General features: G+C 42.9%; 1 protein-coding gene across 1 annotated transcript in view; it reads left to right on the top strand.

The window, feature by feature from the left end:
- LOC115785052 (transmembrane protease serine 9-like) overlaps positions 1-19,883 on the top strand; it is a 45,462-nt gene that overhangs the window by 13,157 nt on the left and 12,422 nt on the right. The window contains exons 7-10 of the mRNA XM_030736501.1: positions 12,294-12,456; positions 12,634-12,902; positions 16,520-16,665; positions 16,752-17,019. Of these exons, the coding sequence (XP_030592361.1) occupies positions 12,294-12,456; positions 12,634-12,902; positions 16,520-16,665; positions 16,752-17,019 (846 nt within the window). The remainder of the gene's footprint in view (positions 1-12,293; positions 12,457-12,633; positions 12,903-16,519; positions 16,666-16,751; positions 17,020-19,883) is intronic.

Below are 19,883 nucleotides of genomic sequence, written 5' to 3'. Positions count from 1 at the left end.
AGAAGTAGCCGTCTGTCATGGCAGCCTACGTGTGCTCTTTCAGAAACCTGTGGATACATCTGTGGTTTTAGACTTTGGGTCAGAGTTGACCAATCAGAATGATTGGAGAATATTTGGGGCATGTCCAGAGAAGTCACGTGACGCTGTCTGGTTATTATTGGCTCTGGAAAATCCATTTCATAACATGATTGGCCAAATAAGGTGTCAATCCAATTTGGATGATCTAGTCTGTCATATAAAAGCATCGTAAGAGTGGAGTGCAGCATTACTCTGATGCTATGAGGCTTCAAATTCAGAAAGCACTAAAATGGCCCACGGGCGGGCCGCTGCCAGTTAACAGGTTAACTTAAAGTTAAGATTGCTGAGATTCAAACTCTCCTGAGATTTTTGGTCAATGAATCTACGGTGTAATTTTGAACATCTTAGGTCACATCATTCTCGAGCTTTGGCCAACAATACAGTTTTCGTGGAACAGATGCTGTCGATGCTAAGACGATAACTATCGTTTTGTTAGGGATCAGTGAGAACAATCTGTTGCATGATTCATGTTACTAGACCAGGATTATGATAGTTAGCGAAAACGAACGATATAACAAAAAATATAATTGAAAAGACATTTTTGTTAACTGAAATAAATAAAAACTATAATAAAAAGGAAAAAAAGATAACTACTTAAAACTGTATTGTGAGTTTACAAAACTAACTAAAAACGAACTGAAATTATCGATAAAATGACCTTTGTTTTTGTGTTTCTCATTTTATTTAAAAATATTTGTGGAATTTTTGTGGATATGAAATCATTTTTCCGCTCTACGAGTTTAAGCTGGGAGCACCATCGGGCAACTGTGTACGTGCGCGTGCATGTGTGTGCGTGCCTAAACTCACCGTGCTGGTCCATAGCAGAGTCCCATATGGAGGTTCTTTGAGTACGATAGCACAGATAGAAACAAGTGTGTTGTTGTGGATGATGAAAACACATACAAAACAGAGCATATCTCAGTCAGGAAAAAACCCCACCAACATCAAAGTCCACCTGAGAAGCACACAATGCTACACAAACCGCTCTGATCCTACGCGGTAACCTGGCATGCACCTCTGGAGAAATGTGACTAATTTGTCGGGTCCACTCAGCTTGCAACATTGTAATTAACCTGCTCAGTCCTTGTGTGTTTCCGGCTACTTTATCAGTCAGAGAATAACAATCAGGAATAATAATCAAAGCATCAATATAAGGTCTCACAAATGTCAACAAATTCCTGGAAGAGACTGCTGAAACTACCGGAATAGGCGTGAGGGAATGAAGAAAGTGAAAAAACAGGGACAAATATGTTTGCAGCCAAATAACTGAGCGCAAAGAGTGAGGAACAAAAGAAGTCCCAGGCTGCACCGCATATAAAACACCAGCACGACCACAAGGTAATTAACACACACAATCCAGCTACACAAGCATAAATACGGACATGAGGTCGGCCACTTCCATAGGTTGTGTACAGAGGCCGCAAAGACCCTGCAAGTCTCATTAGCGAGCATCTAACCAAGCTAGCTCCAAAACAGAAGCAGCATGTAACATTACAGTAACAAACATTTTACGAGAAAAATTGATTGCTTGATACGCTTGTATGTATAAAACATTTGATGTCTCACGTTGTTTTTTTGTGATATGTTTTTTTGTGTACAGGATAAAAGCTATAGTTTTTGTTCCAAAAAGAAAAGGACCTTTCTGTGGTCACAGTTACTGAAACATAATGAATGTTTCTGAAAAACAAACTATGTATCCAATGCTGTTTCCACCTAAAACGTCCAAACTAACGATTCTTTTCACCTTTTTTCGTGTCAGAGAGACATTTAACACATCTGTTCATGTGTATCTGACCATTAAACACTGTTACACAGATAAACTCCGTGAAGTTCAAGTTCAAGTTGTGGTTACCAAATAAGTGTGCGAATGCTGTTTTATCACAACAAAATTATGTGTGTGTTACTATAGTTTCTGTTTTTTTTTTAATCCATAGTTAAAACTTCTGAATACTCTGTTTTTATTCAACCATGATAAACCCATCACCACTGTGAAAAGCATTATTGCATCAGGTTTCACATCCTTAAACACCTTTTTCATTCATAAAACATCACATACTATGCACAAGCAAAAAAACTATGGTTAAAGCACTAGGTGTGTATTTCCCATCTAAGGGGGGAAAAAAATGAGTTCTTACAGCATTCTTGTATTTTTTTTGTTATCACATCTGCATTTTCTTAAAACACTAGTGGTCACAAAGATGTTGATGATGTTTTTTCTTTGTTTCATCTGAATAAAACTTGTGTTTCAGGTGTGTCAAGCTGACTTTGCACAGAGCCTTTAATAACCTGCCAGTTACTATGCTTCAATGAAATCTCACATCTCATCTGTCATCTCATTTAACCAGTGGATTTTATTTTTCATTGTAATCAGGTCCTCTTGTATTTCAGGGGGGAAAGGACATCCTGCCACAGCAGCAACTTTTTTAACATCCATTATTGTTCTTATGAGTATCAGTTTCCAAAAAATAAATGCAGTCTCGCAGGAGTGCCTCGTGTTTTATTGTCGTTAAATTTGCTGTTTTGCTGTTTTTTTGACACTCATTAACCTGCATGTGAAAAGGAAATTAGACTGACTTACATTAATGACAAATATACGTTCATTAAAACAAAGAAGTCACAAAGTGAATTAAATCACCTGTTTAGTCAAAGGGCTTCTGCTGCTTTGTAGTAATAAATAAGGCCCAGGAAAATCACAGGTGGTTCAGTTACATTCAGTGTTCCAGAAATCAACACCAGTGAGCACAAAAGCACAACCCTGAATCAGGTCACCTGCTTCAGTGTTATCAGTTACACCTCTCCAATGATCAAGTTCCAGCCAGAACAAAGAAAAAGACCTGCTGAGAAAAAAGTCTATCAGCAAAATCTACTTAATGAAGATAAAGGATGAGTTGAATTCAATTTTCAATTCAATTTTATTTATATAGCACAAAATCACAACAAACAGTCACGTCAAGGCACTTTTTAATGTAAGGTAAGACCCTACAGTAATTACAGAGAAAACCCAACAGTCAAAAGAACCCATTATGAGCAAGCACCTGTTAAAACTCCCTTTTAATAGGAAGAAACCTCCAGCAGACCCAGGCTCAGGGAGGGGCAGTCATCTGCTGACACCGGTTGGGGCTGAGGGGAAAGAGACAAGACAAAAGACACACTGTGGAAGACAGCCAGAGATTAATAATAACTAATAATTAAATGCCGAGTGGGGTATCACCACCTTATCATGGTGGAGGGGTTTGTGTGTCCCAGTGATCCCAGGAGCTATGTTGTCTGGAGCTTGTCCCCCTACTAGGGTCTCGCATAGAAAACTGGTCCTGGGTGAGGGGCCAGATAAAAAATGGTTCAGAAGACCCCCATGGAAATACGAACAAGGGAACTGTTTACCCTGCCCGGGATAGGGTTACCAGGGCCACACCCTGGAGCCAGGCAACCCTGAAGGAAGCTTGAGGGAGAGCGTCTTGTGGCTGGGCACCACAGGCTTTAGATGACATGGGCCCACCTTCCTGTAGGCCCACCACCCACAGGAGGAGTCATAGGGGTTGGGTGCAGTATGTGCCAGGTGGTGGCCAAGGATGGAGGCCCTGGCGGACCAATTCCCAGCTATCAAGACTGGTTATAGGGACATGGAATGTCACCTCCCTGGTGGGGAAGGAGCCTGAGCTAGTGTGTGAGGTTGAGAGATACCAGCTAGATATAGTTGGGCTCACCTCAATGCATGGCCTGGGCTTCAAAACCAGTCTCCTGGAGAGGGGCTGGACTCTGTTTCAGTCTGAGAGGCGGTGAGCTGAGGTGGGTATTCTTGTATCCCCCCCCCCCCCCCCCCCCCCCCCGGCTTGCTGCCTGTACGTCGGAGTTTTCACCGGTAGATGAGAGGGTAGTTTCCCTGCGCTTTCGGGCCAGGGAACGGATCCTGACTGTTGTTTGCACTTATGCACCGAATGACAATTCAGAGTACCCACCCTTTTTGGACTCGCTGGGCAGGGTGCTCAAGGTTGCTCCATCCGGTGACTCCGTCATCTTACTATGATCATTGCCCACGTGAGCGTTGGAAGACATCAACAGTCATTTGGGCAATGACAGTGAGACCTGGAGGGGCGTGATTGGGAGGAATGGCCTGCCCGATCTAACCTGAATGGGATCTTGTTATTGGACTTCTGTGCAAACCACAGTTTGTCCATAACGAACACCATGTCAAACATAAGGAGGCCCATAAGTGCACATGGCACCAGGACACCCTAGGTTGGAGGTCGATGATTGATTTTGTAATCGTATCACCAGATCTGCGGCCGTATGTTCTGGACACTTGGGTGAAGAGAGGAGCTGAGCTGTCAACTGATCACCACCTGGTGGTGAGTTGGATCAGGTGGCGGGGGAAGATGCTGGACAGACCTGGTGCACCTAATCATTTCGTGAGGGTGCGCTGGGAACACCTGGCTGAAGCCCCAGTCTTTAAGATCTTCAACCTCTGGCAGAACTTCGACAGCATTCCAATGGAGGCTGAGGACATTGAGTCTGAATGGACCATGTTCTACACCGGCATTGCTGAATCGGTGACAAAGGGCTGCCCTTTGTCACCAATTCTATTCATAATTTTTATGGACAGAATTTATAGGCATAGCCAGGTGGTGGGAGGATTTTCTGTCTTCAGAACCTCATCTCTGCTTTTTGCAGATGATGCGGTCCTGTTGGCTTCATCAGGTGGTGGTCTCCAGCTTGCAGTGGAATGGTTCACAGCCGAGTGTGAAGTGGCCGGCATGAGAATCAGTACCTCTAAATCTGAGGCCACGGTCCTCAGCCGGAAAAGTGTGGAGTGCCCTCTATGGCTCAGAGACACGTTTCTGCCCCAGGTGGAGGAGTTCAAGTATCTCGAGGTCTTGTTCACGAGTAATGGGAGAAGGGAGAGGGAGATCGACAGAGGGATCGGGGCTGCATCTGCAGTGATGCAGATGCTGCACCGGTCCGTTGGAGTGAAGAGGGAGCTTAGTGTAAAAGCAAAGCTGTCGATTTACCTGTCGATCTATGGCCCTACCTTCACCGATCGTCACAAGCTTTGAGTAGTGGCCGAAAGAATAAGATCGCGAATACAAGCGGCAGAAAGGGTGGCTGGCCTCTCTCTTAGAGATAACGTGAGGAGTGCAGCCATTCAGGAGGGGCTCAGAGTAGAGCCGCTTCTCCTCCACATCAAGAGGAGCCAGTTGAGGTGGCTCAGGCATCTCACTAGGATGCCTCTTAAGCGCCTGTTGGGTGAGATGTTCCGGGTATGTCCTTCCAAGAGGAGGCCCTGGGGTAGACCCAGGACATGCTGGAATGATTATATCTCTCGGCTGGCCTGGGGACACCTTGGGGTCCCTCCGGATGAGCTGGTGGAGGTGGCTGGGAAGAGGGAAGCCTGGGCTTCTCCGCTTAGGCTGCTGTCCACACGGTCCGGCTTCGGATAAGTGGAAGAGAATGGATGGATGAATGGGGTTTAAACAGAGTGAGAAGAAGTGAATGAAAAGAAACACTCAATGTATCATAGTAAAGTCCCAGTGGCCTAGGCCTATTGCAGCATAACTAAGGGATTTTTCATGGTCAGGTCCTGCCACCGGTCCACATGGAGGGGTGGCCTCTGGAGAGGGCTTCTACTTGCCTTGGGTTCTCTGGGGCCCTTGCCCCTCAGCTGGAAGGGCTCCAACTGGGGCTTCCTTCTCCCTTATGCTCTTGATGGGCTGCAGGCAGCCTTGGTTTCCTGGGTCTTTCTGTGTCGGCCTCTGGCTTTTGGTGGGTGGAGCTGTGGATTTGTGTCCTCATTAGTAAGTACATCTCATGACATAGACACAGACATTCACGCTTACTCATGCAAACACAACATAACTAAGTTAATGGGTTTTTTTGTAGCCATGCTTTGTTTCAGTTTTTTTTCCATGTATTGTTTGTTATTTGTATGTTGTTTTTCTTCTTTTACAGATTCAGCAGTTGATGAACCATTGTGGTTTATTAAACATGTTTAATAGTCATTTCACCTTTGTGTAAAAACTAGAATGGTTTAAGGCAACGAGTTTCCACGCGATTTTCTAGTAAGCTCAACTAATTGGGGATAAGACTGCAGGGTGTAGGTGCTGCCATCACTGACCCAGCTGTCTTAGCTAATTGTAGACCAATCTCCAACCTTCCTTTTCTCTCAAAGATTCTTGAAAGAGTAGTTGTAAAACAGCTAACTGATCATCTGCAGAGGAACGGTTTATTTGAAGAGTTTCAGTCAGGTTTCAGAATTCATCACAGTACAGAAACAGCATTAGTGAAGGTTACCAATGATCTTCTTACAGCCTCTGACAGTGGACTCATCTCTGTTCTTGTCCTGTTGGACCTCAGTGCAGCTTTGATACTGTTGACCATAACATTTTATTACAGAGATTAGAGCATACTATAGGTATTAAAGGTACTGCACTGCAGTGGTTTGAATCATATTTGAACAATTTGTTCATGTAAATGGGGAGTCTTCTTCAGACACTAAGGTTAATTATGGAGTTCCACAGGGCTCTGTGCTAGGACCAATTTTATTTACATTATACATGCTTCCCTTAGGCAGTATTATTAGAAAGCACTGCATCAGTTTTCATTGTTATGCAGATGATACTCAGCTTTACCTATCAATGAAGCCAGATGACACACATCAATTAGTTAAACTGCAGGAATGTCTTAAAGACATTAAGGCCTGGATGACCTCTAATTTCCTGCTTCTAAATTCAGATAAAACTGAAATTCTTGTTCTCTGCCCCACAAATCTTAGAAACATGGTGTCTAACCAGATACTTACTCTGGATGGCATTACTTTGGCCTCCAGTAACACTGTGAGAAATCTTGGAGTCATTTTTGACCAGGATATGTCCTTCAATGCACATATTAAACAAATATGTAGGACTGCTTTTTTGCATTTGCGCAATATTTCTAAAATTAGAAACATCCTTTCTCAGGTGATGCTGAAAAGCTAATTCATGCATTTATTACTTCTAGGGTGGACTATTGTAATTCATTATTATCAGGCTGTCCTAAAAGCTCCCTGAAAAGCTTTCAGCTGATCCAAAATGCTGCAGCTAGAGTACTGACAGGGACTAGAAAGAGAGAGCAGATTTCTCCCATATTGGCTTCTCTTCATTGGCTCCCTGTTAAATGTAGAATAGAATTTAAAATCCTTCTCCTCACATACAAGGTCTTGAATAATCAGGCCCCATCTTATCTCAAAGACCTCATAGTGCCATATCACTCCAATAGAGCACTTCACTCTCAGACTGCTGGCTTACTTGTGGTTCCTAGGATACTTCAGAGTAGAATGGGAGGCAGAGCCTTCAGCTTTCAGGCCCCTCTTCTGTGGAACCAGCTCCCAGCTTGGATTCATGGATTTTTTGAAAAACATTTTTTACATTTAAAATTTTATTTTAGCAAAATGTGTTCTTTGTCTAACAGTAAAATACGTCATCAATTCTGTTGCATTTGTCCCAGATTGACTCTCATGTTACAGTCTTGTATTCTATCAGCACTTATACGAACATGGATTCTTCATGTAAATTTTTTAACAAATAACATTTAGATAGAGGAGAAAGGAGAGCACAGATGAAGACACCACCACACCACCACGACACACACAAACAGACACACAAAACCTGCCTGATGTAGTTTGACCAGTTTGGGGCAGGCAGCAGGCTTATAGTCGTCACTCCCCATTGTCTTAGTCCTTCTGTCAGGGTAGATAAATGAAGCCTGAATAATGAAGTGGTTTCATTCAAATGTTCCAAGAACAGTTTTGTGGTGGATCTTTCCTTTGTACTTTCTGGGTGGGTCATACAGCACAAAGAGAAGCTTAAATAAAACTTCAGTGCTGATGGCCAGAAGTCTTTCAGGGTACTCATATACATTTAACCTTTATATGATTAGGAATCACAATTCCTGACTTGGGATACTGTTCCTCTGATTTTCTTGTGTTTCTGTGCTTTTAAGTCCTACTTAAAAATCATGCTGACAGCTGTCTCAACTTTATGATTGGTTGATATCAAGGTTCAGCTAAATCAGAAATAAGAGCTAAATCCTAACATTAATACAATACTAAGAGCTAATTAAGAAACTCTCTGCCAGAAACTCTCACAGCTCACAGTGCCAGCCTTGAACTGTCAGTGGATCTACAACTTCCTCACTGACAGAAGAAGCTGGAGAGCATCACCGCCAGCACCCAGTCCATCAGCACCAGTGCCCCCCAGGGGTATGTTCTTTCCCTGCTCCTCTTCTCCCTCTAGATCAATGCCTGCAATTAAGAGGACATATCTGTCAAACTCCTAAAGATTGTGGATGACACAGTGATCATCGGCCTAATCAGGGATGGTGGCAAGAATGTCTACAGATGCGGGGGTTGAACAGCTCGTCCTCTGGTGGGATCAGAACCACCTGAAACTTAACTCATTCAATGCTGCAGAGATGAGGCTAGACTTTAGGAAGAACCCACCCACAGTAGGCGTTACCAAGCTCTGTAGGCAAAAACAGACAAAAAAGCAGCTTCTTAACCAGGTTGTCTCTGTGATCTCACTGATCTGCCCACCTCATGATCATGTGCACAACCTGTACACCACTTGTAATTTACACCGTTATACCAACTGTAAATGGATCCATTATTACTTGCACTACCTGCTGTGATACACTCACAACTGTAAATATGATTGTAATTTTCACCTGATGTATATGTACTTGTACTTTGTGTTTTTCTCCTTATCAATTTATATTTATTTTTCGCTCTTTCTAAACCACTACAATCACCCATCCAATCACCACCACCTCTCAAACAACCACACTACAACAGCACCAAAAGTCAGTGAACAGTTGTGTAAATTTCTTGAACAGTTTGCATCTATGTATCAATCTGAACATCCTAGGTCACACTGTCCTTGACTAATGGCCACCAACACCAAGCACATGACCAAAGCTCAACTTTTTTCTTCGCAAGAGCCTAAAATAATGTGGTGAACATCATTCATCTTAAATCTTAAGTCTACTCTCACGTGCTCTCATTTCATTTGCTTTTGTTGATGCTGGCTGTGAACACATTTGCAGAGGAGGGAGGAGCTGCAGGAGGAAGAAAAGACAAAGACCTCACAGGAGGGTCATGGATGTAGTGAAGGTAAACATTAGGTGAGACCTCAGATCAGTCCTAGTGGTTCCTTTGCACTGACTCTCAGTCAGTTCTTGTATAGATTTTCAGATTTTCACCTCCTTCACTCTCTTATATCTTAATGTTGCACACTCCCTCTAGATCTTATTTGGTCTGGAGTTTCTTTGATGAACCTGCAAATAAATCTGAGAACAGGTCCTCAGATAAACACAGAACAGCAGGCTTTGGTTTCCTGATGTAAAATTAATAATTAATCCCAATTATGGAAAAGTTCAGCATTTCTGCCTGAAAGCTGAAATTCCAGTTTATCCTGGCAGGTCTGACGTGAGGAGGATCAGATGATATACAGTAAGGTGTTGGGTGCATTGTTGGGCAGGTGTTTGAAAGAGGTGTGTTTTACTGGTGACGGGGGGGCGGGGGGGTATTTATGCTCCAGCAGGTCTGGCAGTTTAGATGTTCCAGTCATGGCTTTCTACAAAGTGATCTGTTTGGCTGCTGTGCTGATGCTCCTGACCCAAGGTAAGAGCCCTGCTCACTGCACACACCTGCATCAGGTACAGGGTTAAAACACTCAGGAGCAAATCCTTTCACTTTAAAGGAAGAGTGCATGTAATAACAGCAGGAAAAGGAGGAAATCCTGGATTTAAATATTCCCTTTAAGCAGCAGGAGGGAACGTGCCGTCTCACTGGGTGGACGTTCAGGAGGGAAACGAATCAAATGAAGGAAAGTGTTGCTCAGATGGAGAAAAATCTCCTAAAGTCTTTGTCTGCTCAGTGAGCAGGAACTCGAGTGTAGTGACAGAAAAGCTTTTCCCTCTGAACATCTGTTACAGAAACGGAGACAAACTCAGTGAAACTCTACAAACTAACCTGCACTGTGTGAGCATCCACTGGACTCTGCATCTAAATCTACATGTAGATCATCAGGACAGGAATCATGGCTTATTGTAGAGCCACCTGCAGCTTGGTTATGAGGCTAAAACAGGTGAAATGATGGTTTACTCACATGTGATCATCAGCTGAGGGACACAACTGCTCTTCATGCTGTCGATATCATGTGTAGGTAATTATCCCACCAACTGTTTACATTGGTAGCATTTAGGGTACTGGTATATGGGGATTCTAAATTAAAATCTGCCTTTAATTCAAGTTGGCCCCAAAATGCTCTAAATCTTTAAAGAAGGTTTTACCAAGATAAAGAGAATGAGCTGCCTGGTTAGTTAGAAATATACTGCAGCATAATATTATGTAATGAGCTCAATTATAAATCAGTTATTTATAAATCAATGCCTGTGATCAATCACCTACTCACACAGAAACATCTGTCACTACAAACTTCTTGAAGCATGTTTTTAAAGAATAAACAAAACAAAATGAATATATACAAAATAAAATACTGTTCCTTCAAAGGAAATGCTGTCTGGCGGTCTGCCCAGCGTTTTGTGTTTAGTGTTATTTTCCCTGAGTTTTGTTATTTCCCAGTTTTCTTGTTCCCTTTGGCCCTGTCTCCCCTGCATCTGTGGTCTTGTGTCTGTTTTGTCGTTTTGTCTTGACCCTGACCTCCTGTGTTTTCATATTGAGTTTATTCCTAGTGTTGTGACTAGTCTGTGTCTCTGTCCCGTGTCTGTGTGCCAGTCCCCTGTGTCTAGTCTGCGTGTACCTTGGTTAGTCACTTCCTGTTTTATTTTGACAGTCTTGTGTTCCCCGTGCTTTGTGTTTAGTTTTGCTTCCCCTGTTATTAGTTTCATTTGCTTCACCTGCTGTGCCCAGCTGTTTCCTCTTGCACTGATGTGTATTTAAGCCCTCAGTTTTCATCTGTTCATTGTCGCGTCATCTTCAGTGTTCCCTCGCTGTGTGTGGCCCAGCACCATTGTTTTGTAGTTAGTTCTGGCACCTGTCCAGCTCCAGTCTAGCTGAGTTTTTGGTTTCTTCTGTTTTCTTAATAAATCTGCCTTTAAGTTCTATTTTTGTGTGAGTCTGCATCCTGGGGTCCAATCCTGCCTGCCACACACAAGCCATGACAAATACTGCCCAGAGTGTGAGCTGCTTGGTTGCAGCTTGCTAGCAGGTTTGTGCTTCTTGTTCTGTGTGGTTTGAGGTTCTGAGACAAACATCATCATGTACAGATCAGTAAATGATCAGTAACATCCAGCAAAAATTGTAGAATTTCACAAAAACTGAAGCTCAACCTTCTTGGATGGTCTGTTGGGCGAATGCATTGCTCAGCAGCCATATTACTCATGAGATATTTGCATTAAACAGGCTCCAAAAGGCTCCAACAGTCCAGTCCATGGACTTCTAGCAGAGAGCTTGCAGCTATAGATTCCATCCACTTGTCAGTCAAAGAGGCCACACCCCTCATAATGCAAACTTTAAACCTTAATCCAATTTAAATAGGTGAGTTATAAAAACTTCTCCCCCTGTACAGCTGTTATAAAGAGGGAAATTAGTTACAGAGACCAAAGCAGTTTTCGTATCAGGGTGTAAACATGTTTATTTCTGCTGTAAGGTTTTAACATGGGGTCTACGGGGACTGACTCACTGCTGGAGCCTCTGTTGGATGTTAGAGGAACTGCATTGAATGGAGATGATAAATAGCTATGTGTTGTTTTAAAAATATTTTCTTCTTTTTCAGAGTGTGAGTCACAGCTGAATGGTAAGATAAAGTTTGTTTTTGTTTTAAATACATTTATGTAGAATTGAAATTCCTACTTTTCCCCCAAAGTAAAAGAATTTAAAGGTGTAGTGAAGTCCTGAAATCAGATTGGTTTTCCTTTTTTTTTTTTTTTTTTTTTAAAGGGCCTTAGAAAATAAATCTTGACAGGTACCCTGGCCATGCAGCTGGAACAGGCCGGAAAGTGAAATCCCATATTACAGGCTGAAGTATCTGTCAGCTGATATTCTTTTAATACACCCCCTCCCTTTTTTTTTTTGGAGTATGTGTGTGTGTGTGTGTGTGTGTGTGCGTGTGAGTTGCTTTCCTGCTGTTACTCCCAGGATCACTGTGTCCTCACTCAGCAGTTTGTAATGCTGAGAGTTTACAGGTCATGCAGTGATGCTCACTCTGTGTTTTAATGTCTGTCAGTTTGCGGTCAGCCGAGTCTGAACACCAGGATTGTAGGAGGACAGGCCGCCCCTCCTGGCAGCTGGCCCTGGCAGGTCAGTCTGCAAACATCTGGGAGGCACTTCTGTGGAGGATCCCTCATTAACAGTCAGTGGGTGCTGTGTGCTGCTCACTGCTTTCAGAGGTGAGCAACAAGATTAGAAAAAAAAAAAGAAAGATTTGCTCTATGAAGAGACTATGAAAGGCCACAGATCCCAATCTGTAGGGCAGGACCTCTCTAAGAGTCCCAGGATGAATTTCTAACAAATTTAAATGATCATTTATCATTTCTGCACTGCTTTTGTGTCTTTGATGATCCCAGTTTCACCGCAAGCGATGTGACTGTGTATCTGGGCCTTCAGAGTCTGCAGGGATCCAACCCCAATAATGTGTCTCGGTCAGTATCACAGGTCATCATACATCCCAACTACAACTCTGTTACCGATGAAAATGACATCTCCCTCCTGAAGCTCTCCTCATCAGTGAATTTCACTCCCTACATTGCTCCCGTCTGCCTGGCAGCCTCAGGCAGCACCTTCTACAGCAGCACTAACACCTGGGTCACCGGCTGGGGCAATATTGGGTTTGGAGGTGGGTCATAAAGACACCTGATTACTTTCAGAGAAATGAAGACTGCAATGCAGGAAACAACTGTGTTCTCAGACATCTCAGAAATATTTAGAGCAGCAACATTCTTCTGAAAGCTAAAATTTTAAATCTCGTGACACTCAACAGTTCCAGCCTTCATCTATTTTCTTCCACTCCAAATTTACTCCTCTTCTCACTTTATCGATAATGGAGAGGTTAGCCACACTTCAGATTAGGTCATTTCTGGTGCTTGTATACATGATCTTGTTTTCTTGGTAACTACCCAGAGTGACCATATGGGAAGGTAGGGACGTAGATTGACCAGTAAAATCAACTGTTTTGCTTTCACGCTCAGCTCACTCTTCATGATGACACTGGACGATGGAGTAGTACCATGTCTGCATCACTGAAGATGCAGCCCCAATCAGTCTGTCAATCTCCTGCTCCCTTGTCCCATCACTCGTGAACAAGATGCTGAAATATTTAAACTCCTCCTCCTTGGGCAGCAACTCATCCCTGAGCCGGAGTGGGCACTCAACATTCCTGGCGAAGTATAACACCCACTCTAAATGAGTCCAACTTACTGCTGGCAATACGGACCAAGTTTTTGCTGTGAATGGTGCGCAACAACGGGCCAGACATCCCAAACTCCAGCAGCACCCCCAAAAGGATACCCCAAGGGACGCAGTCAAATGCTTTCTCCAAGTCCAGAAAACACATTAAGAAGGTCCTCAAAGTAGTCCTTCCTCTGCTCAACTCTGGTCTCAGTTGAATTGAGTATCACCCACCCCCCACTATATACTGTGTGAGTAGAGCACCGTTTTCCCTCCTGAGTCACCTGACAGTTTGCTAGAATTGCTTCAAGGCCTTCGAGGCCATCTGAAAGTTTTGACTTTGGCCACCAGCTGAGCCGCATTCAACTTGGCCTGCTGGTATCAATCAGCTGGCTCCGGAGTCCTATAGACTCATCAAACCCAATAGAACTCCTTCTTCAGCTTGATGGCACTCTTGGCCACCATTTCTTTCAGAGATTACCACCATGACAGGAAACAACCACCTGGGAGCTGCAGCTCTGAGCAGCAGTCTCAACAATGAAAGTGCTGAACATGGTCCATTTGGACTCAGTATCTGCTCTTGGAATGCTGTCAAAGTTCTTCCAGAGGTGGAAGTTGAAGATCTCGCGGAACTGGGGTCTCTGACCTGTGCTTCCACTGCACCCTCACTATACAGTACCATTTGAAAGTTTGGACGCACTCACCCATTCAAATGAATGTGAAAGTGTACTGTACATATAGGTGCACCATTTCTGTCCAGCATCCTCCCTTGCCACCAGATCCAATTTACCACCAGGTGGTGATCAGGTAAGATCCTCTCTTCACCCAAGTGTCCAGAATATACGGCTGCATATCTGAGGATGCAATTATGGCAATACAATTAAGATGGTGATTCTCCTTGTGGGGTGGCTGTGGCTCAGGAGGTAGAGCAGGTCACCTACTAATTGGAAGGTTGGCAGTTTGATTTTTGGCTACTCCAGCCTGCATGCCTAAGTATCCTCGGGCAAGATGCTGAACCTCAAGTTGCTCTCCGATGCAAGTGTTGGAGTATGAAAGTGTTTGAATGTTAGGCAGTAAGCACTTAGCTTAGCTACACATGGAAGTGCTTGTATGAATGGGTGAATGCAAACATGTTGTATAAGTGCTAGGGATGCACTGATCTGATATTCAGTATTGGTACTGGTCCGTTCCTGACCTAAATTACTGGATCGGATATCGAAAAGGGATAAAAAATGCTATCCGATCCAGTAAATAGCGTTTCGCCCACATTAGCGGCATTACAGATCTGTCGTCGTCTTCTTCTTCTTCTTGTGGGTTTGTAGTTGACCAAACCAGGTGAGAACTACATTACTGGCACCTACTGGAATGGAGTGGGGATCAGGAGGTAGAAAATAAACAACTTCAGATCCTACAAAGTCTGTTGATGGTACAGATTCCCTTTAACATTGAATGGATCATCGCTGACATGTTTTTCCACGCCTCCACCGCCTTCTAGGGTTTGTGCTCGCTGTGCTGAGAATTTCAGCAGTTTTTTTTTTTTTTTCTCTACGTCAGCTCCCAGAACGAAACAGTTTGTTAGCGAGTGCTGCCATTAGCACTACCAATCATCCGGTAGCAGAAGGACCCCTTCCCCATCAAAATATTTTATATACTTTAATCCCTGATTAGTGACTAAATATAGACCTGCAGTAGAAACGTATTTAGGAGAATGCTTGTGAATATAAAGCATTACAAGGTTACACTCACACAGCCCCCAGGTTTTCAACATAAACACTGATAACACAACAGCAATCCGCTGTTTTATGTGCAGTCTGTCTACACAAGCGCAAAGAGGCCGAGCTGGTGAGCTCAGATGGAGCGGAAGAAAGTTTTCTCCCTGTAACCTCCATTAAACCTTTACTGGCAAACAGCTGGCGGTCCTTCATCAACCAACTGATCAGTAACTGAAGAAAAGAGAACTTTGTAGCTGCTGCATCCACCCTGTTTGTTTCACAAAAAAAAAAAAAAAAAAAGCTGCAGTACGGAAGTTAAATTATGCAGATGAATTGTTATTGTGAATAAAGCATTTCTTATCCAGTTACTCAGGTAATCAATGAGAGACTATTGACTTATGTAAAATGTATCCAGGCATTTAAAAACAATAGTTTTTTTTTGTTTTTTTAAAAACAAGATTGGATTTGTATGGGTATCAGCAGATATCCAAATGTAAAATATCAGTATCTGTATTGGATATTAAAAACGTGGTATCGAACCATCCCTAATAAGTGCTCAGTTAGATTATATAAGAACTAGTACATTTACTACTTGTCATCACCACCGTATTGTGGTGGAAGGGTGTGTGTGTGTCCCAGTGATCCCAGGAGCTGTTATCCAGGGGCTTTTGCCCCATGGCAAATTGGTCTTGGGTGAGGAGGCAGACAAAGACCGATTCCAACAACCCTTATAGAAGAGACATCAAGGGAATAGTTTATACTGCCCGGGACATGATTACCAGGGCCCCACCCTGGAGCTGGGCCTGCAGAGGGAGCTCGAGGGATAGTGTTTGGTTGCCGGGTCTTAGCCCACAGTTCTCACAATCTGACCAGGAAACGACACAAAAAACTGCAAAGAGAGCGTCCACTGGCCCTGAGACCTACTATAAGCCAGACCCTTAAAGAGAGTTCACTGATCACATTGGATTGCTCCATCTTTAGCCTGAATAGGATGCAATCTGATATACGTCTGGATATTTTAAATGTCTTTACCCCAGTAAAATAAAATAAAGGGCTTTCACTCCTTTTTCAAGCCTGTCCTGAGTGCCTGGACTTTGAATTTTTTTCATCCTGTTTTTAGTTTATAATCTTTCTATTTAACTTGTGAATGCCGGTGTTGTTTTGCCATGTTAAAATAAAACTAGATTAGAAAATTGTTTTTGATACAGCAGGAATAAAGGCTAGAAGATAATCCTGGTACCAAATGTAGGTGAAAATGAGACATTTCATACGCTATATCTTGCTCTGACCAGCTAACTATGCTGATAAGACCATCTAAAATGGCAATTTTTGAACTGATGCTTTCTCCCTTTAGTGTCCCTTCCTTACCCACAAAACCTGATGGAGGTGGAGGTTCCCATTGTGGGAAACAGGCAGTGTAACTGTGACTATGGAGTGGGATCAATCACTGACAACATGGTCTGTGCCGGGTTATCTGCAGGAGGGAAGGACTCCTGTCAGGTGATCATTTTTACCTGTTCGGCAGACTTTTACCTTCTGCAAAGATTCTTCTCCTCAGCTAACACTAAATGTTTCTGCTCTCAAAGGGGGATTCAGGAGGTCCAATGGTGAGCAAGCAGAACGGTCGCTGGATTCAGGCGGGAATCGTCAGTTTTGGGAATGGTTGTGCTGAGCCGAATTTCCCAGGAGTCTACACCAGAGTATCCCGGTACCAGACCTGGATCAACAGCCAGATCACCTCCAACCAACCAGGCTTCATCACGTTCACATCCACTGGGACCAACAGTGACCTCAGTGTCTCCTGCACAGGACTGCCACCACTGACAACTACCCGTCCTACAACCACCACCACCCGTCCTACAACCACCATCATCCCTCCAACAACTACCACAACAACTACCACCACTCGACCAACAACTACCACAACCACAACCACCACCACCCGTCCAACAACCACCACAACAACCACCACCACGCGTACAACAACCACCACTACCCGTCCAACAACCAGCACTGCCCGTCTACCAGCCAGAAACACAGCTAGAAAAACAATCACCACCTCTATAGCAAACAAAAAACATTAAACAGCAAAGCAAAAAGCACATAATTAATGCCACTAACCACCAGCACCACAGCCATTACACCCACAGTTGATTTGAATAATGTTTTTGACAGAAATGGGGACTATCCTGCTTATTTGTCAGCCATCTTCCATCTCTTCAGCCTTGCCTTTTGTCTCCAACCAGTCTAGCGTTTCTGATAGAAAAGTTGTGCTATACACCTGCTAACAAAATAATTGGTCTACAAGCAGTTTTTATTTCCACCACCAACATGAAAAGACAGGTCATACCAGGGACAGAGCACAGAATCAAAGTTCAACCTTCATTAGTGCAAATAAATCAGCAGACATCAGCTGAGCAGGTGAAATGGTTTGAAGTCATTATATTTGTCTTTCATTTTTTTATTTTATTTTTCAGTTTATCAGCGTTTATTTGAACACAGATCAGTGAGGCTTTCCTGTCACAGTACTTGTATTTACACTGACTGTTGGTAGTTATGACATTCACTCATAGTATCATTTGGCAGTGATAGTGCTCAAAATGACCTGATTATTAAAAACTTTGCCCATGGTTTAGCAAAAGCAGAATAGGTCCTCTTTAAAAGAAATTTAAAATTTGTTTTTGTAACGTAGAAGGACGACAAACTTAAGCCCAAGGCTCAAACTGGACTCTGGTTTTAGGGAGGAAAAATGCATTTTCTGAAGCAGAAAAGATCATTAGGATATCTGCTCCACAGTTATTGTTACATACATCTATAAATTTAAATTAACTGAGTGATGAAAGTTCTGAAATCTGTGTATAATTTTTTTTCTAAATGAAGATTTTGTGCATTTTCAGGACAGCATAGATTATTAGTTACAAACATGTTGCTGATTGCACTGCAGACGAGACTGAAGTAATTCCCTGTCATGAAATGACCTGATTTAAAGAAGCATATTTTTGAGATCTGTCCCTGGTCTACCTCGTATTTGGGCAACAGTGTTAAAAACACTTAAACAGAATTTGCTTTGAAACCTTTTAAAGTGCATAAATCAATAAAAAGCATCCTGGAAATGGAAAAGTGCAAAAAAAAAAGCATTTATTTTTTTGTTTTTTTTTTTTGTTGCTGTTTTCAGATGAAGTGAAAGTCCTTCCTATTTGCAATATTTTTCAGGAAGCCTAAAAGGAAGTACAATCACTGAATATGCTCATATTTAATAAAATTTGAATGTTCATCCTCACAGTCACAGAATCTGTGACAAAGGGCAGCCCTGGCAGAGTCCAACACCCACAGGAAACAAGTCTGACTTCTTGTGGGCAATATGGCAAAAAGCTCTCACTGTACAGAGACTGAATGTCCCAGAACAATGGGCCTGATGTCACATGCTCCTGCAATGTCACCTGCAGGGTTCACAGACAAAGCGATCCCCATGTCCACGAAACACATGCAGACTGGATTGGCAAACTCCCACACATGCTTGAATATCATTGAGAGGAGAAAGAGCTGCTCCGGTGTTCCATGACCAGAATGAAAACTGTACTATTCCTCTTGGATCTGAGGTTTGAGTAGTGGATAGAAAATCCTTTCCAGCAGCCTACACCCTCCTAGGGAGCCTGAGGAATGTGATCTCTCAATAGTTGTAGCACACCCTCCAGTCCCCCTTCTAAAAGATGGCAACCACCACACAAGTGTGCGAATGCTGTGGCACCACCCCGGATCGCCACGCAACGTTGCAGAGTTGTGTCAACCAAAACCCTACAACCTGCAGGAATCAGGGTGAATCGCATCCACCCCAGGGGGCCTACCACCAAAGAGTTGTTTAACTCCTCCAGCTCATCCAGGTCCCTCCGGATGAGCTGGAGGAGGTAGTTGGGGAGAGGGAAGCCTGGGCTTCTTTGCTTAGGCTTCTGCCCCTGCAACCTGGCCTCAGATAAGCTGAAGAGAATGGATGGATGGATGGATTTTTATTTAAGTTTCAGAAGGAAAGGCACTGAACTGGGACGGCTGGTACACTTTCATCATACTCCATGTTTCATGTTTGATGACAATAAAAGCTTTCTATTCTATTCTATTCTATTCTATTCATACCAATGTTGTGACCTTTACAGAAAGAAGAGCACAGATGAAGACACACACACACACACACACACACACACACACACACACACACACACACACTGCTTGTTATGTAACTGGCTGTTCTCTCAGAGAAGCCTGAGGCAGTTTGACGAGTTTCTGGGCACGCAACGGGCTTATTGTTGACACACCCCATTGTCTCAGTCAGTGTCAATGTAGAAAAATATGTCCTTCATAATCTCTGTCTGAATCGTGCAGCCCAAACAGAAACTACTTCCTTAAATGAAACTTCATTACTGACAGCAAAAAAGCTTCCAGGAAACTCATGTTCATTATCATGGTTACAGTTACATAGTTAAATATATAAACATTTTTAACTGATCTAGGCCATATTTATTTATCTATTAAACCTATTGGTTCATAGAAGCCTGATACAATGTAAATGCACAAAATTATATGAAATAAGTGGATTTATCATATTAATCAATCCAAGACCTGACTTTGGACAAGAAAAATATGATGGCTGGATAGATGGAATAAAGTCTTTTTGCCATCATACATGACATTTTTGTCATTGACAGGAATAAATAAATGAAAATAAA

The sequence above is a fragment of the Archocentrus centrarchus genome, chromosome 8, assembly GCF_007364275.1.
Source record: "Archocentrus centrarchus isolate MPI-CPG fArcCen1 chromosome 8, fArcCen1, whole genome shotgun sequence".
NCBI classification, from domain to species: Eukaryota; Metazoa; Chordata; class Actinopteri; order Cichliformes; family Cichlidae; genus Archocentrus; species Archocentrus centrarchus.
The sequence above is the reverse complement of the archived record's forward strand: the minus strand, read 5'-3'. Positions and strand labels throughout refer to the sequence as shown.